Source organism: Saccopteryx bilineata, chromosome 3, assembly GCF_036850765.1.
Source record: "Saccopteryx bilineata isolate mSacBil1 chromosome 3, mSacBil1_pri_phased_curated, whole genome shotgun sequence".
Classification (NCBI taxonomy): domain Eukaryota; kingdom Metazoa; phylum Chordata; class Mammalia; order Chiroptera; family Emballonuridae; genus Saccopteryx; species Saccopteryx bilineata.
In genome coordinates this window covers 304,031,225-304,058,878 of record NC_089492.1, presented here as the reverse complement: position 1 = coordinate 304,058,878, position 27,654 = coordinate 304,031,225, and the positions used below count along the sequence as shown (strand labels likewise).

General features: G+C 43.7%; 2 protein-coding genes across 4 annotated transcripts in view; both read right to left on the bottom strand.

Moving 5' to 3' along the window:
- Positions 1 to 18,384, bottom strand: part of LOC136331995 (zinc finger protein 420-like) — a 107,104-nt gene extending 88,720 nt beyond the window's left edge. For both annotated transcript variants that reach the window (XM_066271215.1, XM_066271211.1), the window contains exon 1: positions 18,287 to 18,384. In XM_066271215.1, the coding sequence (XP_066127312.1) occupies positions 18,287 to 18,301 (15 nt within the window). In that variant the 5' untranslated portion in view covers positions 18,302 to 18,384. The remainder of the gene's footprint in view (positions 1 to 18,286) is intronic.
- On the bottom strand, positions 694 to 18,425 carry LOC136332003 (zinc finger protein 708-like). Of its 2 annotated transcripts, XM_066271231.1 has the most exons (5): positions 18,287 to 18,425; positions 17,050 to 17,176; positions 15,949 to 16,074; positions 4,911 to 4,981; positions 694 to 2,931 (listed from the first exon to the last, which is right to left on the bottom strand). In XM_066271231.1, exons 1-5 carry the CDS (start codon positions 18,299 to 18,301, stop codon positions 1,660 to 1,662), a joined length of 1,611 nt encoding a protein of 536 aa, XP_066127328.1. In that variant the 5' UTR covers positions 18,302 to 18,425; the 3' UTR covers positions 694 to 1,659. The 2 variants fall into 2 exon arrangements, with proteins under 2 accessions (XP_066127328.1, XP_066127329.1); XM_066271232.1 differs by lacking the exon at positions 17,050 to 17,176 and having other exon boundaries at positions 18,287 to 18,392.
- Between the last annotated feature and the right edge of the window lie 9,229 nt (positions 18,426 to 27,654).

Genomic DNA, 27,654 nt, shown 5'->3' with positions numbered 1-27,654 from the left:
ACAAAGGAGAATTGATGCTTCTCATCTCTCTCCCTTCCTGTCTGTCCCTATCTGTTCCTCTCTCTGTCACAAATACTAAACAAAACAGAAACAAAACTCACAAGGTGAGTTGTTCCTGGAGGAACTACACACCATGCCTGGAGAAACTACATGTGGAGGCCATAGCAGGATGCCAGGGAGCAGCCAGAAACAGGACCTGTGCCTTTCTTAGGGTTCTTAGGCAGACTCTTTGGGATTCTCGAGCTAAGTGTAGATTGTTTGAACTAAATCAAAAGGAGCAAGGTTTTGGTAAGGGCTATGCATGGTGAAAGCTGGAGAGTCATGTCATGTCAGGAACTTACATTTAACTGTGCCACTTTGAGGTCTTGTCTAGGCATGAAATTTTGGGAGAAGGCACTGTCAGTTCAAGACTCCTTACTATAGAAAATAAATATCATGAAGTAGCTTAGCTGAACTCCCAGAAACTCTCAGGTGATCTCTATAACAACTGTCATAATGTCCCAGTAGGTAAAAAAAAAAAAAAAAAAAATTGTATCAATAGAGAAATCTTTTCATATTACTTTATGTTTAAATAATGTAAAAATAATTTAAAATAATTAAATAATGGGGAAAGAGATTGCTAATAAAGTAATTGCACTGCATCACCAAATACTATATCATTAATAACAACTTGAATAGAGTCGGACACATGAATACACTCAAATTCACTCAGCTTTATTAGTGAGAATAGTATGTTCACACATAGTCTGAATAAAGTATGACAAACCAACTGTGTGACCATTAGTCAAAACACATATCACAATCACTTGAGAAGTAATAATGCTTGTGGTCCTGATATAATAAATTCATAGCTGGACTTTCTTTGGTTTTCAAAATGCAGGCTAATTATTTAGCAAACATGAATGAATGATAACTTTATGCACTTATGAATAGTTGTCTATACTTTCTCAGATACCCTTTTTAATTTTAGCCACATCAATTAATATTCATCATTTCTTTCTATAACTATTATAAAGATACCTCAGGATTTTGATCAACTACCACTATATACTCCTTAAAGAGAATTTGGGAAAAGTAGGTAAAATGCATAATGTTCCTAGGTCTTACATTAATCCCTAAAAGATACTTTCCATGGTGACATACTACAATATTCTAAGTCAACCACAAACTACATCTTCAATAAGATTTTATTCATACATTGTGCATTAAGATGTCCTCTATCATCAATGAAAAAGTAGGTATGATTGAAACCCACCTAATATATAAGAGCTCACAGATCTTTAAAGAAGCAATGTTCAACCTCATGATTTCATACACACTAGGAATAAAAACATGGTAGCATCAACTGATATGCAAATGAATCTTTTCTTCTCAAAATATCTCAAAAACTATCAATATAAAATAAATGAAATTTTGTCCTGGCCTGTGGTGGTGCAACGGATGGAGTGTCTACCTGAAATGCTGAGGTTGCCGTTTGAAACCCCATTCAAGGCACAAATGACAAGCAATCAATAAACAACTAAAGTGAAGCCACTATTTGTTGATACTACTCATTCTTCCCTCTGTAAAATCAATAAATAAAACCTTAAGAAAACAAAAAGACTTTAAAATACATGTTAAGTATACATATCCAAATATACATCTCCATGATTAAATCATTTATAAGGCTTTCACTCCGGTATGAATTCTCTGATGTTCAGTAAGGGTTGAGGGCCTTCTGAAGGTTTTGTCACATTCTCCACATTTGTACAGCTGCTCTCCAGCATGCATTTCCTGATGTTCAGTAAGGGTTGAGAACTGTCTAAAGGCTTTTCCACATTGGTAAGGTTTCTCTCCAGTATGAATTCTTTGATGGTCAGTAAATTTTGAAAACTGTACAAAGGTTTTGCCACATTCTCTACATTTGTAAGGTTTCTCTCCAGTATGAGTTCTCTTGTGTTGGGTAAGACCCCAACAATAGTTAAAGGTTTTGTCACATTCTCCACATTTGTAAGGCTTCTCTCCAGTATGAACTCTTTGATGTTCAGTAAGGGTTGAGGACCGTCTAAAGGCTTTGCCACATTCTCTACATTTGTAAGGCTTCTCTCCAGTATGAATTCTCTGATGATCAGTAAGTTTTGTGGATTGTGTGAAGGCTTTGCCACATTCTCTACATTTATAAGGCTTCTCTCCAGTATGAATTCTCTCATGTACAGTAAGGTTTGAGGACCGGATAAAGGCTTTGCCACATTCTTTACATTTGTAAGGTCTCTCCCCAGTATGAATTTTCTCATGTAGAGGAAGACATGAACGCCATTTAAAGGCTTTGCCACATGCTTTACATTTGTAAGGCTTTTCCCCAGTATGAATTCTCTCATGTTGGGTAAGACCCCAGCAGTAATTAAAAGTTTTGCCACATTCTCCACATATGTAAGGCTTCTCTCCAGTATGAATTCTTAGATGTACAATGAGGTTTGAAGATCGGCTAAAAGCTTTGCCACATTCTCTACATTTGTAAGGTCTCTCCCCAGTATGAATTTTCTCATGCTGAATAAGACCTGAAGGCCTATTAAAAGTTTTACCACATTCTTTACATCTGAAAGGTTTTTCTCCAGTATGAATTTTTTTGTGTCCACTTAGATTAAATATCTGACTGAAGACGCTTTCACAAGGATTGCATTTATAAGCTTCCTCCCCAGTGTGAATATTCTCTTGTTCAGTATGATTTGTAGACTGCTTAAAAGAGTTGTCACATTGATTATAGTTGTTTGTTGTCTCTTCAATATGAATAACCTGATGTATACTGTGATCTGACCTTTGAATAATGCCTCTTCCACATTTATAATGGTTTTCTGGAAGCTGAGTTGTCCGATGTATATTAGGATTTGACTCTTCATTCAAGTTTTTCCAATATTCACTGTACTGATAACTTCTATCTCCATAATATATACTCTGGTAATCAATAAAGATAGAAAGGCTTTTATTGCCAGCTATAATTTATTAGACATGTAACTTGTCCCCAAATAACTATTCTGTGATACCAACTAAAACATGATGGTTATATAAAAAAAGGTACCTGCTGGAGGGGAGTGACATACGTACAATATGGTGCAGAGACGTGTTGTAAAATTAGGCACCTGAACCTGTATAATTAGATTAACCACGGTGACCAAAATAAAATTCTTTAAGATTTTTTTTTTTAGATTTTATTCATTTTTAGAGAGAGAGAGGAGAAAGAGAGAGAGAGAAAGGGGAGAGGAGCAGGAAGCATCAATTCCCACATGTGCCTTGACCAGGCAAGTGAAGGTTTTGAACTGGCTACTTCAGTGTTCCAGGTTGATGCTTTATCCACTGAGCCACCACAGGTCAGGTCCAAGATTTAAAAAAAAAATTTATTCATTTTAGAAAGCGGGGAGAGAGAAAGAGAGAAAAAGAGAGAGACAGAGAGAGAGAGAGAGAGAGGCAGAGAGAGAGGGGGGGAAAGGGGAGAGGAACAGGAAGCATCAACTCCCATATGTGCCTTAGACCAGGCAAGTGCAGGGTATTGAACCGGCGACCTCAGCATTCCAGGTCGATGCTTTATCCACTGTGCCACCACAGGTCAGGCAATAAAAAAAAACTCCCAATTTTATTAAAATTATAGAGATTGGGGGGAAATTTATCTCAGTGAAAGAATAATGAGTTCTTGTTAGAGAAATTGCCAAATGGATCACATTTATATATATATATATATATATATATATATATATATTTTTTTTTTTGGTATTTTTCTGAAGCTGGAAATGGAGAGAGACAGTCACACAGACTCCCGCATGCACCCAACTGGGATCCACCCGGCACACCCACCAGGGGCGACGCTCTTCCTACCAGGGGGCGATGCTCTGCCCCTCCGGGGCGTCGCTCTGCTGCGACCAGAGCCACTCTAGCGCCTGGGGCAGAGGCCAAGGAGCCATCCCCAGCGCCTGGGCCATCCTTGCTCCAATGGAGCCTTGGCTGCGGGAGGGGAAGAGAGAGACAGAGAGGAAGGAGGGGGTGGGGGTGGAGAAGCACATGGGCGCTTCTCCTATGTGCCCTGGCCGGGAATCGAACCGGGGTCCCCCGCACGCCAGGCCGACGCTCTACCGCTGAGCCAACCGGCCAGGGCCCCATTTATATTTTTTATGTGCATTATAATTCACTTACTTTAGAAATGACTGAAAGCTTAGTTCCATCCTACATTTTAAACAAGTAAAATGATTATTCACACCACGAATTAGGTAAGTTTCTAGAGTGTGTGCATTTTCATTCACAGAATATATACCTTTAAAATTTGTTTTCAGGCCCTGGCCGGTTGGCTCAGCGGTGGAGTGTCGGCCTGGCGTGCGGGGGACCCGGGTTCGATTCCCGGCCAGGGCACATAGGAGAGGCGCCCATTTGCTTCTCCACCCCCCCTTCCTTCCTCTCTGTCTCTCTCTTCCCCTCCCGCAGCCGGGGATCCATTGGAGCAAAGATGGCCCGGGCGCTGGGGATGGCTCCTTGGCCTCTGCCCCAGGCGCTGGGGTGGCTCTGGTCGCGGCAGAGCAATGCCCCAGAGGGGGCAGAGCATCGCCCCTGGTGGGTGTGCCGGGTGGATCCCGGTCGGGCACATGCGGGAGTCTGTCTGACTGTCTCTCCCCATTTCCAGCTTCAGAAAAATACAAAAAAAAAAAATGATTTTCAGTCTTTACATTCAGAAACACATTGTTCTGCAAATGTATCTGACTATTAGTAAGCGTTTTCTTAAGACGTGTGACATTACCTTTTACCTCTTTAGGTAACAAAAATTTTACTATAAATAAGGGTCCTAATTTAGTTCTGTCCACATTAACATAGTTTCTTCTCTTTACATTCCCCCTCAAATTACCATTCTTTATTAAGTATATATTCACAAAGCCACACCTTCCATATCTTACCGGTATTACTTTATGAAATAAATCAATTCCTGGGTTTTGCAACAAAACCTGGTTGTCTTCAGATAACGGAACTGAAAGATACAAAATAAATGATCACACTTACAATAGGTAAATAGACTATACATTGTAAAGTATAAAAACTAATCCTAATCAGAGGACTTAAACACAATGCTAGAAAAGAAACTACCAAAGCTTCACTTTTCCAAGGAGATATGAACTTACCAGTACTGCTGACCCAAATACCTTTCTGAGTACTCCAAGACTGAGTTAGAAGTTTTTTTGTACTTTTTAAAAATAAATATATATATATTTTATATATATAATATATATTAATAAAATATATTATAAATGTTTATATATATTATAAATATTTATATATATTATAAATATATATATATTTGGGGGGGAGACAGAGACAAAGAGACATAGAGAGCGACAGATAAGGACAGACAGACAGGAATGGAGAGTGATGAGAAGCATCAATTATTCATTGTGGCACCTTAGCTGTTCATTGATTGCTTTCTCATATGTGCCTTGACTGTAGGGCTACAGGAGACCGAGTAACCCCTTGCTCAAGCCAGTGAACTTGGACTTCAAGCCAAAAACCTTTGGGCTCAAGCCTGTGACCATGGAGTCATGTCTATGATCCCATGGAAAGCCAGCAACTCTGTGTTCAAGCCAGCGAGCCCATGCTCAAGCTGGATGAGCCCGCACTCAAGGTGGTGTCCTTGGAGTTTTGAACCTGGGTCCTCTGCATCCCAGTCCGATGCTTTATCTACTGCTCCACCTCCTGATCAGGATAAATATATTTTTAAATTTTTATTTATTGACTTTTAGAGAGAGGAGAATAAAGAGAGAGCAAGAGGAAAAGAGGGAGGAGAAGCAGGAAGCATCAACTCATGATAGTTGCTTCTTGTATGTGCCTTGACCAGGCAAGCCCAGGGTTTTGAACCAGTAACCTCAGCATTCCAGGTCGATGCTTTATCCACTGTAGCACCACAGGTCAGGCTTGAGTTAGAAGTTTATAGCACGCACAAGGTGGTGAAAATGAGAAAGACTCACATTAAAGAGGAATAACAAGTTGCTTACATTTGCTAAAAACAGCTGCTCAACCACCCTACAGGCCATGGCAATACTGTAAGAAAAATCCCAATTCCTAGTTTCTTCTTGGAAGAGAAAGAAATTATGGTACTGTGTATTCAATGATATGGCTGCTTTATTTTCTTATTTTTTGTGTGTGTGACAGAGACAGAGAGTGACAGACAGACAGAAAGGGAAAGATGAGAAGCATCAATTCTTCATTGTGGCTCTTTGTTACAGCTCCTTAGTTATTCACTGATTGCTTTTTCATATGTCCCTTGACTGGGGGACTACAGCAGAGCAAGTGACCCCTTGCTCTAGCCAGCAACCTTGGCCTTCAAGCCAGCGAATTTTGGGCTCAACCCAGTGGCCAAGGGTCATGTCTAAGATCCCCTGCTGAAGCCAGCAACCCCGTGCTCAACCTGGCGAGCCCGTGCTCAAGCTGGTGACCTCAGGGTTTCAAACCTGGGTCCTCTGTGTCCCAGTCTGGCTCTCTATCCATTGCGCTACTGCCCGGTCAGGCTGCTTTACTGCTTCTTGAGAGGCCTGTTTTTGCTTTGTATGACACAAAGTGCTAAGAGAATGGCAGCATACAGTGAATGCACTATAGTGGTTACCAAAAAAAAAAGTAGGTAATTGTTCAAACACCAAAGGGACTAAAGTCAGATATCAAGGTTAGAGAGATACCATGGGCTCTAACAAAAAAACAGAGAATATGTTAAACAGGGTATTTATACAGACAAAGAACAGAGAATAGGTCCTGGCCAGTTAGTCGGTTGGTTAGAGCATCATCCCAAAATGACAAGGTTGTGGGTTCGATTCTGGTCAGGGCACACACAGGATGCAACCGATGAATGCATGAATGAGTGGAACTAAAATGAATGCTTCTCTTCCCCCTCCTCCTCTCTCCCTTCCTTGATCCATCTCTCTAAAAATCAATTAATAAATAAAAATTAATCTCTGGCCAGACAGCTTAGTTGAGCATCATCTCAAAGTTCAGAAGTTGCTGTTTCAATCTCTGGTCAGGGTACATACAGGAACAGCTTGACATTCCTGTCTCCCTGTCTCTCTTAAAACAAACAAACAAACAAACATAAAAGAGAGGATATACACCCCATGAACAGGTCTGACAGAAACTACAACTTTTAGAACAGCTAATTGTTAGTTTTCACCTCTAGAAAGCAAGATGATAAAAGCCTGGTTTACAATTCCTGAACCACAATAAACGATATAAGCACATACAGAGCAACAGAAAAACAAAATAAATATAGAAATTGTGACTATGTTAATGGAGATATATTAGTTACCTGACAAAGAATTACAAAGACTTATCTTAAAGCTAAAAGAGTAAACAATACCAAATACTACATATCAGGAAAACTGCATGACATACATAAAAATACAAAAAGAAAAATAGTATAAAAATAAACTGAATAGCCTGACCAGGTGGTGGCGCAGTGGATAGAGCACCGGACTGGGATGCGGAAGGACCCAGGTTCGAGACCCCAAGCTTGCCAGCTTGAGCGCGGGCTCATCTGGCTTGAGCAAAGAGCTCACCAGCTTGGACCCAAGGTTGCTGGCTCCAGCAGTGGGTTACTCGGTCTGCTGAAGGCCCGCGGTCAAGGCACATGTGAGAAAGCAATCAATGAACAACTAAGAAGTCGCAACGTGCAACGAGAAACTGATGATTGATGCTTCTCATCTCTCTCCGTTCCTGTCTGTCTGTCCCTGTCTATCTCTGCCTCTGTAAAAAAAAAAAAAAATAAAAAAAAAAAAAAATAAACTGAATAGAAATTAGAAGCTGAAAAACACAATTCCCGATTTCGTAAACCAGCAGAATCCTCAACCAGATCTGATTACACTGAAGAAAAATGAGACAACTTGTACACAGTTCACTATAAACTTCAAAACAGGTAGACCAACAAAAATGTGGAAAAGTAGAGTCAGCATAAGGGACTCATGGGACATAAACAAGTTGACCAATCTGCACATTAAGTGGACCCCATGTAAGACGATAGAGAAAAGGGGCAGATAGCTTACATAAAAAATTAACAGTTTAAGATTTGGACAGACACACCAATTCAACCAGTTCACGTAATTCTAAATAGGATGAATATAAAAACGTCAACAGAAAGACAATCAAAATATCATAAATCATAAACAACTATGCTGAAAGGACTAAAAAAATTACTTGTGATGGAAAAACTTCTCTAAGATTATCAGTGTGTTTCTCAACAAAAACTTCATGAAAGAGCAAGCATGGGAGAAAACATTTAAACTGATAAAAGAAAAAAAACTACCAACCAAGAATATTACATCTGACAAAACTGATCTTCAACAATAAAAAAATGAAGACTTTTCAAGCTATAAAACCATGAGATCTCTCTCATCATTAAACCTGCCCCATGAAAAATGCATAACAAATTTCTTCTACAACACACGATTGATTCCCTTCCCCCTCCCTTTTTTTTTTTTTTTTTTTTCTGAAGCTGAAAACGGGGAGTGACAGTCAGACTCCCGCATGCGCCCGACCGTGATCCACCCGGCACACCCACCAGGGGCGATGCTCTGCTCACCAGGGGGCGATGCTCTGCCCCTCCGGGGCGTCGCTCTGCTGCGACCAGAGCCACTCTAGCGCCTGGGGCAGAGGCCAAGGAGCCATCCCCAGCGCCCGGGCCATCTTTGCTCCAATGGAGCCTTGGCTGCGGGAGGGGAAGAGAGAGACAGAGAGGAAGGAGGGGGTGGGGGTGGAGAAGCAAATGGGCGCTTCTCCTATGTGCCCTGGCCGGGAATCAAACCCTGGTCCCCCGCACGCCAGGCCGACGCTCTACCGCTGAGCCAACCGGCCAGGGCCCCCCCCCCCCTCTTGTTCCCTTCCTCTCTCTGTCTCTCTAAAAATCAATAAAAATTAATCCCTGGCCAGGAGCAGGGATTGGAGCACTGTCCCAGAGTGCAGAGGTTGCCAGTTCGATTCTCCGATCAGAGCATATGCAGGAGCAGCTCGATATTCCTGTCTCTCTCAATTCTAAACAACACAAAATGTATAAAGATCTCTGATACATGTACATATATACACAAATATTAAATTCCATAGTGGTCTAATGATGAAACACAAATCACTTTGGTTTCTCCTATAGAACTTTAAAAAATAAAAGCAATTAGGCTGGCCTGCGGTGGTAGAGTGGATGCAGTGTGACCTGGAGCCCAGAGGTCACCAGTTCCTTGCCCTGGGCTTGCTCAGTCAAGGCACATATGACAAGCAAGCCATGAACAACTAAAAGTGAATCAACTATGAGTTCATACTTCTTGTTCCCCACTCTTCTCTTTCCTCTCTTTCGGTAAAATCAATTAATAAAATCTTAAAAGAAATGAAAAGCAATTAAAATCTTAAACGGATAAGGTATGCAGCATAAAAGATATGTGCAAGAAAAATATGTAAAGTGATAAATAACCTAAGTGGCTCCAAGCGGTAAAAATGAGAAATAGTAAAGTTTTTGTATGCAGTTGATGTTATCAGCTTAAAGTATATTGTTATAACTTTAAAACGTTTTAAGTACACCTCAATAATAACAACAAAGGAAATAAAATAATCCTTGTTAACAGGTAACCAAATTGTGTCTTACAAAAATACAGAATCCACATTAAAAAAAAAAAAGAAATCAAACTAATTTCTCAGAATACTGGCTACAAAACCAACCCATGATGGTAGTGGTCTTTCTGTAGAAAAACACAAATAAAAAGGAAAAAGAAATTAAGAATGTAATTTCCTTAATAATAGCATAAAGGAGAATAAAATACTTCAGTGCTCATTTCATGAAGGAGGTAGAAAACTTGCATGAAAAAACATATATGGCCCTGGCCGGTTGGCTCAGCGGTAGAGCGTCGGCCTAGCGTGCGGAGGACTCGGGTTCGATTCCCGGCCAGGGCACACAGGAGAAGCGCCCATTTGCTTCTCCACCCCTCCGCCGCGCTTTCCTCTCTGTCTCTCTCGTCCCCTCCCGCAGCCAAGGCTCCATAGGAGCAAAGATGGCCCGGGCGCTGGGGATGGCTCTGTGGCCTCTGCCCCAGGCGCTAGAGTGGCTCTGGTCGCAACATGGCGACACCCAGGATGGACAGAGCTTCGCCCCTGGTGGGCGTGCCGGGTGGATCCCGGTCGGGCGCATGCGGGAGTCTGTCTGACTGTCTCTCCCTATTTCCAGCTTCAGAAAAATGAAAAGAAAAGAAAAAACAAAACAAAACAAAAAAAAACCAAACAAAACATATAAAATATAGCTGGGTGTAATTATAAAAGAAATCAATAAATGAAAAAACTCATCCCATGATCCTCAATCGGAATGTTTACCCAAGGTGATCTGAAGATTCAAAGCAATCCTTATCAAAATTGCAATGACACTTATGGCAAAAATACAAAAACTTATTTTAAAATAAAATTAATATGAAATGTCACAGGACACCTGGTAACCAAAACAATCACGGAAAGTCTAAAGACAGGATTCACACTGCCTGATTTTAAAACATATTCCAGCATAACCAGGCGGTGGTGCAGTAACTAGAGCTTCGGATTGGGATGCGGAGAATCCAGGTTCGAAACCCCAAGGTCGCCAGGCTCCTCTCGCTTGAGCATGGGCTCACCAGATTGAGTGCAGGTCACTGGCTTGAGCGTGGGATCACAGATGTGACCCCATGGCCGCTGCCTTGAGGCCCAAGGTCGCTGGCTTGAACAAGGGGTCATTTACTCTGCTCTAATCCCCCAGTCAAGGCACATATGAGAAAGCAATCAATGAACAACTAAGGTACTGCAACGAAGAATTGATGGTTCTCATCTCTCTCCATTCCTGTGTCTATCCCTCTCTCTCTCTCTGCCTGTCAAAAAAAATTTCCAAAGTTACTGTTATCAAATGTGTAATACAGACATTGAGAGAGAAAGAGAATAATGAAGCAGCATACAATAAGGAGCCTGCATAGAACTTCTTACGAATATGTCCAAATGATCTTCAAAAAGGCAGCCTATACCATACAATAAGAAAAAATATTCTCATAAACAAATAATGTTGAGAAAATTGCATGTTCACATGTAAGAGAATTAGAAAACTTGGACCCTTATTTAACACCATATACAATATGAAATCAAAATGAAGAAAAGATACACCTGATCGTACGGTGGCACAGTGGATAGAGCATTGGCCTGGAACACTGAAGACCCAGGTTTGAAACCCTGAGGTTACTGGCTTGAGCACGGGTTCACCAGCTTGAGTGCCGTGCTGCCGGCTTGAGCATGGGATCATAAACATGACCCCATGGTCGCTGGCTTTAGCCCAAAGATCACTGGCTTGAAGCCCAAGGTTGCTGGCTTGAGCAAGGGATCACTGCCTCAGCTGAATAAAAGATAAAATACATAAACACCTCTTAATTGCCTTTAAAAAGTTATGAAAACTTTTTCCACCATTTGAGGATACAAAGAAGGCAGCCATCTGCAAGCAAGAAACAGGGCCCATCACCTGGGAACAAAATGGGCTGGCACATTGATTTTGGACATTCCAGCTTTCAACTGTGAGAAATAAATGTGTGTTGTTTCTACAATAAAAAAAGCGGTTATGGCTTTCCGAATTCCCCAGTATCATTTATTTATTTATTTATTTATTTATTTATTGTATTTCTCTGAAGCTGGAAACGGGGAGAGACAGTCAGACAGACTCCCGCATGCACCCGACCAGGATCCACCCGGCACGCCCACCAGGGGCGATGCTCTGCCCACCAGGGAGCGATGCTCTGCCCCTCCGGGGCGTCGCTGTTGCGACCAGAGCCACTCCAGCACCTGGGGCAGAGGCCAAGGAGCCATCCCCAGCGCCCGGGCCATCTCTGCTCCAATGGAGCCTTGGCTGCAGGAGGGGAAGAGAGAGACAGAGAGGAAGGAGGGAGGGTGGAGAAGCAAATGGGCGCCTCTCCTATGTGCCCTGGCCGGAAATCGAACCCAGGTCCCCCGCACGCCAGGCCAACTCTCTACCTCTGAGCCAACCGGCCAGGGCCCCAGTATCATTTATTAAAGAGCTTTCTTTTCTCCATTGTATGTTTTTGGCTCCTTTGTCAAAAATTGTTTGTCCAGCCTGGCCTGTGGTGGTGCAGTGGATAAAGCGTCGACATGGAATGCTGATGTCATTAATTCGAAACCCTGGGATTGCGCAGTCAAGGCACATACAGGAAGCAACTACTATGAGTTGATGCTCCCCACTTCCCCTCCCACTAAAAATCAATTTAAAAAAAAGTTAAAGGTCCTGGCCAGTTGGCTCAGCGGTAGGACATTGGTCTAGTATGTCGAAGTCCTGGGTTCGATCGCGGTCAGGGCACACAGGAGAAGCACCCATCTGCTTCTCCACCCCTCCTCCTCTCCTTCCTCTCTGTCTCTGTCTTCCCCTACTGCAGCCAAAGCTCCATTAAAGTAAAATTGGCCAGGGCACTGAGGATGGCTCTGTGGCCTCTGCCTCAGGCACTAGGTTGGCTCTGGCTGCAAGGGAGCAGTGCCTCAGATAGGCCGAGCATTGCCCCCCGGTGGGCATGCCAGCCAGGTAAATCCTGGTCAGGTGCATGTGGGAATCTGTTTGCCAGTCTACCCCCACCCCTCTGCTTCTCACTTTGGAAAAATACGAAACATAAATAAATAAATAGGCCTGACCTGTGGTGGCGCAGTGGATAAAACGGCGACCTGGAAATGCTGAGGTCGCCGGTTCGAAACCCTGGGCTTGCCTGGTCGAGGCACATATGGGAGTTGATGCTTCCAGCTCCTCCCCCCTTCTCTCTCTCTGTCTCTCCTCTCTCTCTCTCTCTGTCTCTCCCTCTCCTCTCTAAAAAAAAAAAAAACCCCAAAAAACAAAAAAACAAACAAAAAAAAACCTAATGATTGATGCTTCTCATCTCTCCGTTCCTGTCTGTCCCTATCTATCCCTCTCTTTGACTCACTCTCTGTCTCTGTAAAAAAAAAAAATAAAAAAAATAAATAAATAAATATCTGAAACAATAAATTACAGAGAAGAAAACATAGGTACTAAACTTATAAACATTGGACATAGACAACATTTCATAAATTTGACCCCAAAAGCAAGAGAAATAAAGGCAAAAATAAATGAAAGGGACTATATCAAACTAAAAAGCTTCTGCACAGCAAAAGAAACTGACAACAGCCCTCGCCAGATAGCTCGGTTGGTGAGAGCATCGTCCCAATACACCAAGGTTGTGAGTTCGATTCCAGGTAAGGGCATATACAGGAACAGACTGATATTTCTATTAGTCTCTCCTTTCTTCTCTCTCTAAAATCAATAAATTAAAAAAAAAAGAAAGTGGCAACAAAAAGAGAGCCAACCAAATAGGAGATGATATTCACAAATACAGTTCTGATAAAAGGTTAGTATCTGAAACTATATAAAGAGTTCACAAAACTCAGCAACAAACAAGCAAACAATCCAATTTAAAAATGGGGAAAGAACTCTGGCTGGATAGCGCAACTGATTAGCAGAGTGATAGTCAACCTGGTCCCTACCGCCCACTAGTGGGCATTCCAGCTTTCATGGTGGGTGGTAGCAGAGCAACCAAAGTATAAATAAAAAGATAGATTTAACTATACTAAGTTGTTTTATAAAGATTTATTCTGCCAAACAGCGAAAATCCTACATAAAGTACTTGGTAAGTCATTATTATTATATGCTTTAACTTGCTGTAACTCTGCTTTATAAATTTTATAAAGTTACTTCCCTACTTTATAAATCACCATTACTGTGGAACCGGTGGGCGGTTAGAAAATTTTACTACTAACAGAGATACAAAAGTGGGCAGTAGCCCTGGCCGGTTGGCTCAGCAGTAGAGTGTCGGCCTGGTGTGCGGGGGACCCGGGTTCGATTCCCGGCCAGGACACATAGGAGAAGCACCCATTTGCTTCTCCACCCTCCCTCCTTCCTCTCTGTCTCTCTCTTCCCCTCCCGCAGCCAAGGCTCCATTGGAGCAAAGGTGGCCCGGGCGCTGGGGATGGCTCCTTGGCCTCTGCCCCAGGCGCTGGAGTGGCTCTGGTCGCGGCAGAGCGACGCGCCCCAGAGGGGCAGAGCATCGCCCCCTGGTGGGCAGAGCGTCGCCCCCGGTGGGTGTGCCAGGTGGATCCCGGTCGGGCACATGCGGGAGTCTGTCTGACTGTCTCTCCCCGTTTCCAGCTTCAGAAAAATACAAAAAAACACAAACAAACAAAAGTGGGCAGTAGGTATAATAAGGTTGACCACCCCTGGATTAGAGTATTGTCCCAAAGTGCAGAAGTTGCCAGTTCCATCCCTGATCACAGGGTACATACAGGAACACATAGATCTATGTTCCTCTCTCTCTCCCCCACCCCTTCCTCTCTCACTAAAATAAATAAAATTTTTAAAAAAATCTCATGACCAGGAGGTGGTGACACAGTGAGTATAGCGTCTGCCTGGGATACTGAGGAGTCAGGTTCGAAACCCCCAAGGTTGCCGGCTTGAGCATGGGATCACAGACATGACCCCATAGTCACTGGCTTGAGCACTGGCTCTGCTGTAGCCCTCTGGTCAAGGCACATAGGAGAAAGCAATCAATGAACAACTAAGGTGCCACAACTCTCTCCCTTCCTGTCCTTCTCTTTAAGAAAAGAAAGCCTCTATATAAAACTATAAATTCCAACTGTGAGTGTGTCCCCATGAAAAGCAAGCATTTTCATCATGCCATCTGTTATATGGCAGAAAATTTTCACAAGACGTGTGTTATAATCATTCAAAATTAGACCTACAAAATTTTTAATAAGCATATAAATCATGAAATTTTTTCACATATTTCACAATTTTTACACAAAATGTGTAGGCTGTAATCTATCCTACGGAAAAACAAACCTTATTTCTAAATAAAAGAACCCTAACTAACTGATCTTTAAAAAAAAACAGTTGAGACTACTTATGCCATAATTTTAAAAACTGCTGAGAAAATCAAATGAAAAACCTAGTTATTGCTTTTGTCTGAAGTAAGTTTAAACTGAGGAAGAAAACATTTTCCTAAATATGAAGTGCCCCAAAATTCTGAATCTCACTTCTTACCAAAGGAGAACATTCCAGTATGTTGTATCAGCACTTGTGAATCCCAAAGCACAACTATGACAAAGATCTAACCAGAAAGTGAAAACACACAGGATAGTCCCGGGCAGCTCTGAACTGGACGGGAGAGAAATACAGAATGACAGTGATGATGAAAGCAGGTGACAGTGGACACTTTCCTACCTGCTGGGCAATACTCTGAGGTCACCTATGGCAGTACCCTACTGAAGGACCCTAAGAGATACTTGAAAATATTAAAGTATTCTAACACAGACAAACTGTGGAATAGAAAATAGAAATTTCTTTGTTAGTCCATACAAAGCAAAGACATTTTGAAGTGAAACAAAATTAAGAGTTTTTCACTTTGGGGAGGTACATTGTGCTGTGATGGAATTAGTCTAAACATGGTAGGGTCATGGTGGAAACCTCCACAGGATTAGAAATTATAAAGCAGAGAACATGACAACTATCTGTACTGTTCCTGGGATTTATGCAACAAATTCTAGAATATCAACCATTTCTTTCATAAACCCTTCACATGAGATAAAACCAACTCTTTAAAAATAAAGTTTAAAAAAACCATTCCTCAGCAACATGTACAAATATTCCCAGGTCCCCAAAGCAATGGAAGAGGAGTCAGACCATGGCGGCCCTCACCATCAAAGGGGAGGACCCTGCCCCCACTGCTAATGTGATGATGGAGGTCACTGGAGCAAAAGCAGAGTCCCAAGAAGACGCAGGAGCACAGGACGTGTTGGAGACCAGTGTCCCTCTATGACAACAGGGATACACCTGGGCCTCTCACAGCCCTTTCCACTGCAGCAGCTTCCCAACCACACTGTAAGGTCTGCCCTCCTCCTGACCTTTAGATCTCTCACCTGTGTCATTTGCTTCCTCATCCCACCTACCCGGGTAGGAGGATAGTGTCTTTCGTCTCGCCACATCCCAGTGATCCTTCATTTGCTCCAAAAACATGACCAGGATTGGTTTAGAGACAGAAGGACCTGTTTATTAGAAAAAAATAATATGAGTTTTGCCAGACCTGCGATGGCGCAGTGGATAAAGCATCCATCTGGGACACAGAGGTCGCTGGTTCAAAATAGCAGGCTTGCCCGATCAAGGCACATATGAGAAGCAACTAGGAGAGTTGATGCTTCCTGCTCCTCCCACACCCTGCCTCTCTTTTTCTCCTCTTCTCTCTAAAATCAATCAAGGCCCTGACTAGTTGGCTCAGTAGTCAAGTGTTGACTCGGCATATGGAAGTCCTGGGTTCGATTCCGGGTCAGGGCACACAAGAGAAGTAATCATCTGCTTCTCCTCCCCTCTCCCTTCTCTCTCCTCTTCCTGCAGCCGTAGCTTGATTGATTTGAGTGCATCAGCCCCGAGCACTGAGGATAGGTCTGTGGAGCCTCTGCCTCAGGTGCCAAAAATAGCTCAGTTGCAAGCATGACCCCAGATGAGCAGAGCACTGGCCCCAGACAGGAGATACCAGGTGGATCTAACTTGGGGCACATGCAGGAGGCTGTCTCTCTCTCTCTCTCTTCCTCTCTCTTAAATAAAAAAACAAATAAATTAAAATAAATTAAAAAATAAAATCAATCAATAAAATCTTTAAAGATAATAATAATGATAACAACATGAAGTTTGATAGACTCTACAATTTCCAATGCAGTTTTTGCTCAGGTGAGAATAATTAGAGAATATCAAAGTATTCTAGAAAAAACCTCCCAAACTACTGTTTTCTGATAGCACCTTTACTCTTTAGAGACAACATATAGTTTTCAGATCCTGAGTTTCAAGTTCAAGTATACCATGCATGAAGCCTTTCTTTTCTACACCAGTGTATCTCCAATTAGTTCCCTGAGGGCAGGACTCTGAAAGTCGACCACTCAGAGTAGAAGGTTCAAGGAGAAGGTCTCCTAATGAAGGAAACAAACCCTGTGGGTGAAGGAGAAGCTCTGGAAGGAAGTCATCCTCACCCAGGGAGACCATGTTCCTGCAGTTCTCCAACATCACATCTGTGTACAGTTTCCGCTGAGCTGGGTCCAGGCATTCCCACTCCTCCTGAGAGAAATCTACAGCCACATCCATGAAGTTCAACAGTCTCTGAAAGAAACGACATATTTATCAAGGGACCACAGGTCGAGTTCATAATGTGATCCAAAATGAAAACAGGACCTTGGCCGGCTGGCTCAGCAGTCGAGTCTCGGCCCCGAGTGTGGAAGTCCTAGGTTCAATTCTCAGAGCACACAGGGGAGGCGCCCATGTGCTTCTCCACCCTCCCCCTCTCGCTTCTCTGTCTCTCTTTCTCTCTCTCTCCTCCTCTCCTCCTGCAGCCATAGCTTGATTGGAGAGAGTTGGCCCCAGACGCTGAGGTTGGCTCCATAGCCTCTGCCTCGGGCACTAAAAAATGGCTCCCACTGCAATGGAGCAAGGGCCCAGATGGGCAGAGCATCGCCCCCTGGTGGGCTTGCCAGGTGGATCCCAGTCCAGGCACATGTGAGAGTTTGTCTCTGCTTCCCCTGCTCTCACTAAATGAATTAAATTTTTTCTTTTCTGAGCTACTCTTTTTTTTTATTAAGGAATTTTTTTAAATTTTAATTTATTTATTTTAGAGAGTAGAGAGGGAGAAAGGGAGAGAGAGAGAAGGGGGGAGGAGTAGAAAGCATCAACTCCCATATGTGCCTTGACCAGGCAAGCCCAGGGTTTTGAACCAGCAACCTCCACACTACTACGCCACCACAGGTCAGACCTGAGTTATTCTTATCACTAATGCCATCCTAGTTAAATGTGCCATTCCTTAATCCCGATCTACAGAGCTGATGCTGTAGGCATATAAACCTTAAGCCTACATTTCACTTCTTCACTGATACCTGGGCCTCTGACCCATCCCCATAGGGATATTGGACATGGTGCCTTCCCAAGTTGATCTGTCACAAAAGGGGATGTTCTCAATAGCTGAAGGTCATTAATTCCAGGTAGGCATTCTTCATGCCCTCAGGAGCCTGGATAAAGAGTATCCACAGAAGGCTGTTGGGCAAAGGCAAGAAGTATATAAACTGTTGACCTTGACAATCATAAAAGGAAAATAATTAGATGAAAAGAACCTCACTAAGCAGGAATATCGAAAGTAGAGAATTAAAGGTTTCAGGTCCTAAATCCACTGAAGTTAGGAAGAAAAGCAAACACAGCCTCTGCCCAGGACACACCGCTTACCTGAGAAGCAGCCATTCTGTCCTGGTCCTGCTCCTGCTTGTTCTCTCAGGAGACAGTATGTTGAGGAGTCAAGTCTGCATTTGGAGAATGTGCCTCCACAGGTGTCCACACAGCCCCTCTATCCACTTCCACCTCAGTCACAGACAGAAGGACCTGGAAATGTTGGAAAGAGTACCCTCTCCTGTCCTTCACAGGAGAGTCACGTAAAATGAGCTCCTGCATTAAGACCAAACTCTTTTGAGTTTTTTTCTTTCCTGTCTCATGTGCTCTCTCCTCCCACACACATCATTCCCACAGCAATGAGAACGGGCGCTGCTCTCCTGAACGCCCAAACCCAACACAACACCCTATCACCTCCCCTGACCATCCCTGCTCCCCACTCTCAAAAGAGAGTCCCAGAAACTCTGCTAACCCCCAGGCTCACCTGAGAATCACTTGAAGCAGTCATTAAAACAACAATCATGGTCTAATCAGAGCATTTGTCCAACTCTGTGAGGGAGGGCACAGGTGATACCATTTCATACAACACCTCAAGAGAGCTAATGGAAACCCCTGGGGAACAGTTTAGCTTTAATAAGCATGCAAATCCCTTGGGGATGAGGGCCTCACTCTAAGTGGTGGTTCTGCAGGTCTGCAGTGGGGCCCAGGACACGGCATCTTTATCTAGGTCCCTGTGGTCCCTGCACTGCTCCCCCAGAGCTGTTTTCAGCAGCACTGGCTGACAGATATCCCAACAAGCAGTCCTGGGACCTCTGGGTAGAATGAGGGGTTCAAGCAAGAACTTCTACAAGTGCAAACTCCCTGGAAATTACAGAGAACACAGAGCTCCATGCTAAAATCTTTGAAAAAAGTTAGCCATTAAAATATGTTGATCAAATCCCTTCACCATGAATAGATGGACCCTGTGGGAACCCAATTTCAGGTCAATCCAGCCCATCCATCTAAATATATATATATATATATATATATATATATATATATTTTTTTTTTTTTTTTTTTTATTTTTTATTTTTTTATTTATTTATTTTTTTTTTGGGGTGTGTGTGTGTGTGTGTGACAGAGTCAGAGAGAGGGACAGGCAGACAGGAATGGAAAGAGATGAGAAGCATCAGTTCTTTATTGCGACACCTTAGTTGTTCACTGATTGCTTTCTCATATGTGCCTTGACTGGGGGGCTACAGCAGACTGAGTAATCCCTTGTTCAAGCCAGCGACCTTGGGCTCAAGCTGGTGAGCTTTGCTCAAACTAGATGAGTCCGCACTCAAGCTGGTGACCTTGGAGTCTCAAACCTGGGTCCTTCGCGTCCCAGTCCAACGCTCTATCCACTGCACCATCACCTGGTCAGGCCCTTCAATATTTTCAAGTGAGACTTGAGGGAACAGTTCCTTGGTGGCTCATAGTCACTAATTCAACAAATCACGTAAAGCGAAGGAAAAAGCTGCAGAACATTAGATGGACTCATAACACTGGATTCTGACTACTTAGAACAGGGGTCCCAAAACTTTTTACACAGGGGGCCAGTTCACTGTCCCTCAGACCATTGGAGGGCCAGACTATAAAAAAACTGAACAAATCCCTATGCACACTGCACATATCTTATTTTAAAGTAAAAAAACAAAATGGGAACAAATACAATATTTAAAATAAAGAACAAGTAAATTTAAATCAACAAACTGACCAGTATTTCAATGGGAACTATGGGCCTGCTTTTGGCTAATGAGATGGTCAATGTCCGGTTCCATATTTGTCACTGCTAGCCGTAACAAGTGATATGACACGCTTCCAGAGCTGTGAAGCGTGCGTCCCGCGTCACCAGAAGTAGTACTGTACGTGAGTGATGCCATGCTTTGCAGTGCTGCCACATACAGTGCTCCTCTCACTGACCACCATTGAAAGAGGTGCCCCTTCCGGAAGTGTGGCGGGGGCCAGATAAATGGCCTCAGGGGGCCGCTTGTGGCCCGCGGGCCTTAGTTTGGGGACCTCTGACTTAGATCATAGATATCCTTCTGAGTGCACACACAAATAGCCTAATATTGTTTACTAAGTACCAGTAGATGCTTCAACATATGATAAGACAGTAGAAAGGATGCAGGGCTCAGAATCTAAATACCAAATATATATATTTATGTATTTTTAAAATTCACTTGAGCCCTGGCCGGTTGGCTCAGCGGTAGAGCGTCGGCCTGGCGTGCGGGAGACCTGGGTTCGATTCCCAGCCAGGGCACACAGGAGAAGTGCCCATTTGCTTCTCCACCCCCCCAACCCCCACCCCCCCTCCTCTCTCTCTCTTCCCCTCCCGCAGCCAAGGCTCCATTGGAGCAAAGATGGCCCAGGCACTGGGGATGGCTCCTTGGCCTCTGCGCCAGGCACTAGAGTGGCTCTGGTCGCGGCAGAGCGACGCCCCGGAGGGGCAGAGCATCGCCCCCTGGTGGGCAGAGCCTCGCCCCTGGTGGGCGTGCAGGGTGGATCCCGGTCAGGCGCATGCGGGAGTCTGTCTGACTGTCTCTCTCCGTTTCCAGCTTCAGAAAAATACCAAAAAAATAAACAAATAAATAAATAAATGGAATTAAAAAAAAATTCACTTGAAAAAAAATTGATTTGAGGAAGAGAGAGGAAAAAAAGAAGGAGAGAAAAAGAGAAAGAGAAACACCAATTAGTTGTTTCAATTATTCTTTCACTGGCTGATTTTTGTATGTGCCCTGAACCGGGATCTAACCTACATCCTTGGCATGGTGGGATTATACTGTCTCTGATATACCTGGCTGGAGCGACATAATATATTTAAAAGAAAAAACAATTTGGTTTTTGTTCTTAATGTAATGGCTGATAGGTTTAAAGTTTTAAAAAGGTTGAGACTACATTATATTTAGAAAATAACTGCTAGAGCTGATTATGAGCTATCATCAAAGCTTATTCCAGAAGTTAATAACTATTTACAAAAAGCAGTTATTTAACAGAGCAGGACTTATTTCAGTATGTTTTTTGAAAAGTGAATTAAAAGTGAGAGTTCTGGCCACATGGCTTGGTTGGTTACAATATCATCCTGATGAACAGAAGCTGCTGGTTAGATCCGTGGTCGCGCAGTGGTTAAAGTGTCAACCTGGAATACTGAGGTCACCAGTTTAAAACCCGGGGCTTGTCTGGTCAAGGCACACACAGGAGTCAGGAGTCGATGCTTCCTGCTCCTCCTCCCTTCTGTCTCTATCTCTCTCTCTTTCCTCTCTAAAATAAATAAAGTCTTAAAAAAACAAAGTTGCTGGTTAAAACTCTTGTCAGGGCACATACAGGAAAAGACCAATGTTTCTGTCTCCCACTCTCTCCCTTCCTCTCTCTCTAAAAAAATAAAAATCAATCAAACCAGAAAAAGTTTTTATAATGAAATAAATGTGAGAGAGAGAGAAAAAGTAAATTCAGCTTTGGCCGGGTAGCTCAGCTGATTATGCGTCCTCCCAATACACAAAGGTCACAGCTTCGATCCCAGGTCAGGCAGGGTACATATAAGAATCAACCAATTAATTGCCCTGTCTGGATAGCTAAGTTGGTTAGAGCACTGTCCAGGAGAGCAGAGGTTAGTTAGTGGTCCATCCCGGGTCAGGTTACTTACAGGAACAGACTGATGTTCCTGTCTCTCTCTCTCCTCCTTCGTCTCTCTCTCAAACCAATGAAATACATTTTTTTTAAAAAAATCAACCAATGACTGCATGAATAAGTGGAGTAACAAATCGATGTTTGTCTCTCTCTCTCTCTCTCTCAAATCAATATTAAAAACTAAAAATAAAAGAGAAAAGAAAAAAATAATTCCATGGCAGCAGATATTTCATCTCTTGTTCCCACTAGCCTCCCTCTTGCCATTCCAGGAAATGAGAAGGGACCCATGGCTGACCGACATGTTTCTCCCCTTTGAGTGAGTAAGGGTTGTAAATGGAAGCTATCTGGTGATGCAAATCATTATAAGACGCACAAACCTTATAAATCGGACTTTTGTAATTTCAATTCAACTGTTTACCTGAAACAATTCAACAAATCAGCCCGAAACTGGTATCTCTCAACTTAATCAGGCACATCTCTTCAGCTCCCCACTCAGCAGATCGGGGTTCCCCTTCTTCCCGCTTCTTTGTACTTCTGTCTGTGGATCTGTTTCTCTTTTTCCTGCTTCTCTGCACCGTCGTCCTTCCCTGTTTCCCTTCCCCCCTCCCCGCTATTTCTCTCCTTTCTCTATTCCTGTCCCTACACCTGTTCCCTGAAACTCTAGAAACTTAATTCACCTTTAGTTGCTCTATCTTCCTGATCTGAGGGCTCCCATCTCTATACATGTCTGTTTCTTCCTCCCGCCCATGTCTGCGTCCCGTTTGTCTTTCCTGCCCCCCTCCCCGCCTCATCCCTAAATCCCCCTTTCTCTCCCTACTCGCCGCCCCCAGCTCTCCTCCTCTGAGCCACTCCCTCCTTCTGAAGTGCCCCGTCCTGCGCCCCCACTTCTGCTCACCAGCCCCCTCCCTGCGCCCTTCTCTCCGGGCCCCTCCCTCTCCTCGGGGTGTCTCCCTTTTCTTCCCCTCGCGCTCCTCTCCCCGGTTACTGTCACTCTCCCCGTCGCGGTCCCGTCCCCCCCCGAACCCCCACGTGGCCGTCTCTTCATGGCCCCTCACTGACCTCCCCTCCCCCTCCCGTGTCTCTCCGTCCCGACCCCTCCCAGTCCCGCTCTGCGCGTCCCCGGGGCCCCTTCGCTGTCGCCGCTCCCACACAGCCTCCCCGCGCGGGGCCGGGGGCTCTTCTGGGGACCTCGAGTTCTCGCCCCGAATCCCCGCCCCGTGGAGAGTGTGCTCTTCCTGGACCCAGGCCTCTTATTAAATGGGGTGGGGTCTCAGGAGGGGGTCTGCAGGTCCCAGGCCGGGGGAGGGGAGAGGATAGATGGCATACAAAGGGTCTGAGTCAATCTCCCGAGACCTTGAATGCGCGAGCCCCCAGGAAGGTGACACGCAGGAGACCCCCGCAGCAGGCGGTGTCCAGCGGCCCGGGCGGGAGGTGACCCCCCACCCCTACCCCGGCGAAAGGGCCGCAGACTCCCCGGAAAACAACAAGGAGCCTCCAGTTGGCCGCGTCTCAAGGGGACCGCGGACTCACCGCTACAGGAGGCTCCGGAGCCGAGACTTCAAAGCTCGTAGTGGCCCTGGGAGATCACGTGGGTCGGAATGCGGACGGAGATCGGGTTTAAAGCTTAAAGACCTTGCGAAAGAGCAGTGGGACAATCGCTCCTCCACAGCTGCTTCCGCGTCTGGAAGAAACCGCGCATGCGCACCACCTCCAAAGCCGGGCTAAGCCGGGGCCTGAGCGCCTCCGCAGTGGGCGGGCGAGAGAAGCGGCCGGGCCTGTGCGCAGATCCGGAGCGTGGAGGCGCCCCGCCGCGAGCGTGGCTTCGGCTCCCCTCCGTCTTTCGTTATAGCCTTTCCTTCCTGTGTTTGTCTTCCCATGTGATTATTACTAAAATATGTCAGATTTCTTTACAAAATCATTATGCTGACCCTACAAGGATTCAATTTTGAATACGATTTATATTATAGATTTTAAAAACTTTAGATATATATTGACATATTTAGTAATGTTTCACTCTCGGTTAAATACATTGCCCAATTCGTTATATTTTAACATCTTACCCAGGATGAATTTCTGATTTTCAGTGAAGATTCATACTGCCTAAAGTCCTTCCAAAGTCATATGCAGTGTTTCTCTAATGAGTATAAGGGTGACATTTATCTATAAAGACTGAATCAAAACTGTGCCGTCTTTATTGTAAAGGTTGCTTTTCACACTAGGCAGGATTTATTCTAGTGAAAACGAAAAAACGTTTTGATAGATTTCTTGAATACACTTAGAATAGTATCCTAATTTTTTTTTTTTTTTTTTTTGTATTTTTCTGAAGCTAGAAATGGGGACAGTCAGAATCCCGCATGCGCCGGACCTGGATCCACCCGGCACGCCCACCAGGGGGCGATGCTCTGCCCCTCCAGGGCGGTCACTCTGTCGCGCCCAGAGCCACTCTAGCGCCTGGGGCAGAGGCCAAGGAGCCATCCCCAGCGCCCGGGCCATCTTTGCTCCAATGGAGCCTTGGCTGCGGGAGGGGAAGAGAGAGACAGAGAGGAAGGAGAGGGGGAGGGGTGGAGAAGCAGATGGGCGCTTCCCCTGTGTGCCCTGGCCAGGAATCGAACCCGGGACCTCTGCACGCCAGGCCGATGCTCTACCACTGAGCCAACCGGCCAGGGCCAGTTATCCTAATTTTTAATATCTCCCGTGTAGACCCTCATGTGATTGAAAGTTTAATCCAATATTTTCTTTGTGTGTGACAGAGAGAGAGACAGAAAGAGGGACAGATAAGGACAGACAGGAAGGAGATGAGAAGCATCAACTCTGCTGCAGCACCTTACTTGCTCCTTGATTGCTTTCTCATATGTGTCTTGCCCAGGGGGCCACAGTAGACTGAGTGACCCCTTGCTCAAGCTAGCGACCTTGGGGTCAAGCTGGTGAGCCTTGCTCAAACCAGATGAGCCCTGCTCAAGCTGGGGACCTCGAGGTTTTGAACCTGGGACCTCGAGGTTTTGAACCTGGGCCCTCCATACCCCAGTCTGATGCTCTATCCACTGTGCAACCACCTGGTCAGGCTTAATCCAATATTTTTATCAAATCATTTCATGCATTTGTTTCCTAAAATGTGTTTACTAAAATGTTTCCTAAATGTTTATCTTCTTTTAAATAAAATATTGGGAATAGTTTTGGAAGTATTTGGAACTTCTAAAGATAATACATTGTTATGTAATATTACAACTCATTTTTCAATTAAAGGAATTTCAACGTGAACACCCATGTTCACAAGCAAATAAATATAATACTTGGCTGGTGGAACTTCTCATCAAATTCAAAATACTTCAGACATGGCCAATTATAAGTGAAACTCAAGAACTCCTTTCGTTGCTTGTAAATTTTACAAGGGAGTAAAATTAACATATTCACAAGAAAAAAGACTATGTCCTCAATGAATGGAAAGTTCTGACATACATATCCCTGTAATATAATTATAATACATATGCAAATTATTAGTGTCAGCCTCAGGTGCTAAAAAATAGCTTACCTAATTCAAGCAACAGCCCAAGAAGGGTTGCTGGGCAGATGCAGGAGTCTAACTCACTATCTCCCCTCCTCTCACTTAAGAAAAGAAAAAAAAAAATTAATTTAAAAATAAAGATGATGTAGTAATAGTATATCTCCATCTTATTTAAATAATCATGAATTGCCAATATTCACCAATAAAAGTACAGATAGAATATAGTTGCCATAACCACAACTCTGTATGATGATTACTTATTTATTTTTTAAAATTGATTTGAAAGAGAGAGGAAAGGAGAAATAGTTGTTCCAATTATCTGTGCAGTCATTGGTTGATTCTTGTGTATGTCCTGACTGGGGATTGAATCCATAAGCTTGGCATATTGGGGCAACATTCTAACCAACCAGGGTTGATAACCCATTTTAATATGACAAGAGTCTGGCCTGTCATGGTGCAGTGGATAAAGCATCCACCTCGAATGCTGAGGTTTCCACTTCAAAACCCTGGGCTTGCCCAATCAAGGCACATACAAAAAGCAAGCAAGGAACAACTAAAGTGAAGCAACTATGAGTCGATACTTCTCCCTGCATATCCCCTCCTCTCTCCTCTCGCTGTAAAATCAATAAATAAAATCTTATGACAAGAGATACCCCTGAAATTAAGTACACAGGTTTAGTAGTTGAAAACAAAAATTAATCTTGTAAGGGTAGCAAGCACCATGTTAAAAGACTGGTCTTTGCAGCCAGACAAGAATTCAAATCTTGATTCGGCTACTTGCGGGGATGTGATTGTTTCAACCTGACTTTGTCTTAAATTTCTTCATCTGTGGAAGGAAAATTACATCAGTTTTTATTTCACAGACTGCAAGATAGCTCAGCTGGTTAGAGCATCGTCCTGAAGCACAGTGGTTGCCGGTTTGATCCCCAGTCAGGGAGCAGACAGGAACAGATGTTCCTGTCTCTTTCATGCTCTCTCCCTTGCCCTCTCTAAAATCCATAACTATTAAAAAAAAAAAAGATTTATTCAATCAATTATATGAAACATATAATCTAGGTCACAGTATGGAGAAGAAAAAATGCTAAGGAAAAATATATTAAATACGAAATAAATTTTAATACAGTTCACCCTGGCCTGGTAACTCAGTGGGTTACTGCATCGTCCTGATACACCAATGTGGTAGGTTCAATTCCTGGTCAAGGCACATACAAATAACAACCAATAAATTCATAAATAAGTGGAACAATGAATTGATGTTTCTTTTCCCTTTCTATTTTCTCTAAAATCAATCAATTATAAGAAAAAATTTTTTAAAAAAAGACAGAGTCAGAGAGAGGGACAAATAGGAGCAAACAGACAGGAAGGGAGAAAGATGAGAAGCATCAATTCTTCCTTGCGGCATCTTAGTTGTTCATTGATTGCTTTCTCATATGTGCCTTGACTGGGGGGGGGGAGGGGCCTTCAGCAGACCGAGTGACCCCTTGCTCAAGCCAGCAACCTTGGGCTCAAGCTGGTGAGCCTTGCTCAAACCAGCTGAGCCCATAAAAGTTTGTTTTTAGGTGTAGAAATGCTCTTCTGTATTATGCTATTGAAATAAGTCAGTCAGAGAAAGACAAATACCATATGATTTCACTTATACCTATATTCTAAAGAACAAAATTAATGAACAGGTAAAATTGAAATAGACTCACAAAGACCAGACTGAGGGTTGCCAGCATAGAGGGTGTTTGGGGGCAGAGAGGTGGTGAAGGGATTAGGAAATGGAAATTGATAGTTATAAAATAGTGACAAGGATGTAAAGTACAGTGTAGGGAACCTAGTCGATAATACTGTAATAACTCTAAATGGTGGGTACTGGAAATATCAGTGGGAACATTTTGTAAAGTATATGATTATCTAACCACTGAACTCTATACTTGACACAAATGCAGAATAATATTAAATGTAAACAGTAATTGAGTCTGACCGGGTGGTGGCGCAGTGGATAGAGTGTCGAACTGGGATGCGGAGGACCCAGGTTCGAGACCCCGAGGTCACCAGCTTGAGTGCAGGCTCATCTGGTTTGAGCAAAAGCTCACCAGCTTGAGCCCAAGATCGCTGGCTCGAGCAAAGGGTCACTCAGTCTGCTGTAGCCCCCCAGTCAGGGCACATATGAGAAAGCAATCAATGAACAACTAAGATGCTGCAATGAAGAATTGATGCTTCTCATCTCTCTCCCTTCCTGTCTGTCCCTCTCTCTGACTCTGTCTGTCATTAAAAAAAATAATTTTTTTATACA

Bases quoted from the DNA above. Each gene is read 5' to 3' on its own strand.
- LOC136332003 (XM_066271231.1), bottom strand. The intron at 16,075-17,049 runs GTGAGGATGACT...TCTAATAAACAG, and splicing joins CAGGAACATGGTCTCCCTGG to GTCCTTCTGTCTCTAAACCA. The intron at 4,982-15,948 runs GTGAGAGATCTA...TGTATCTTTCAG, and splicing joins TGAGGAAGCAAATGACACAG to TTCCGTTATCTGAAGACAAC.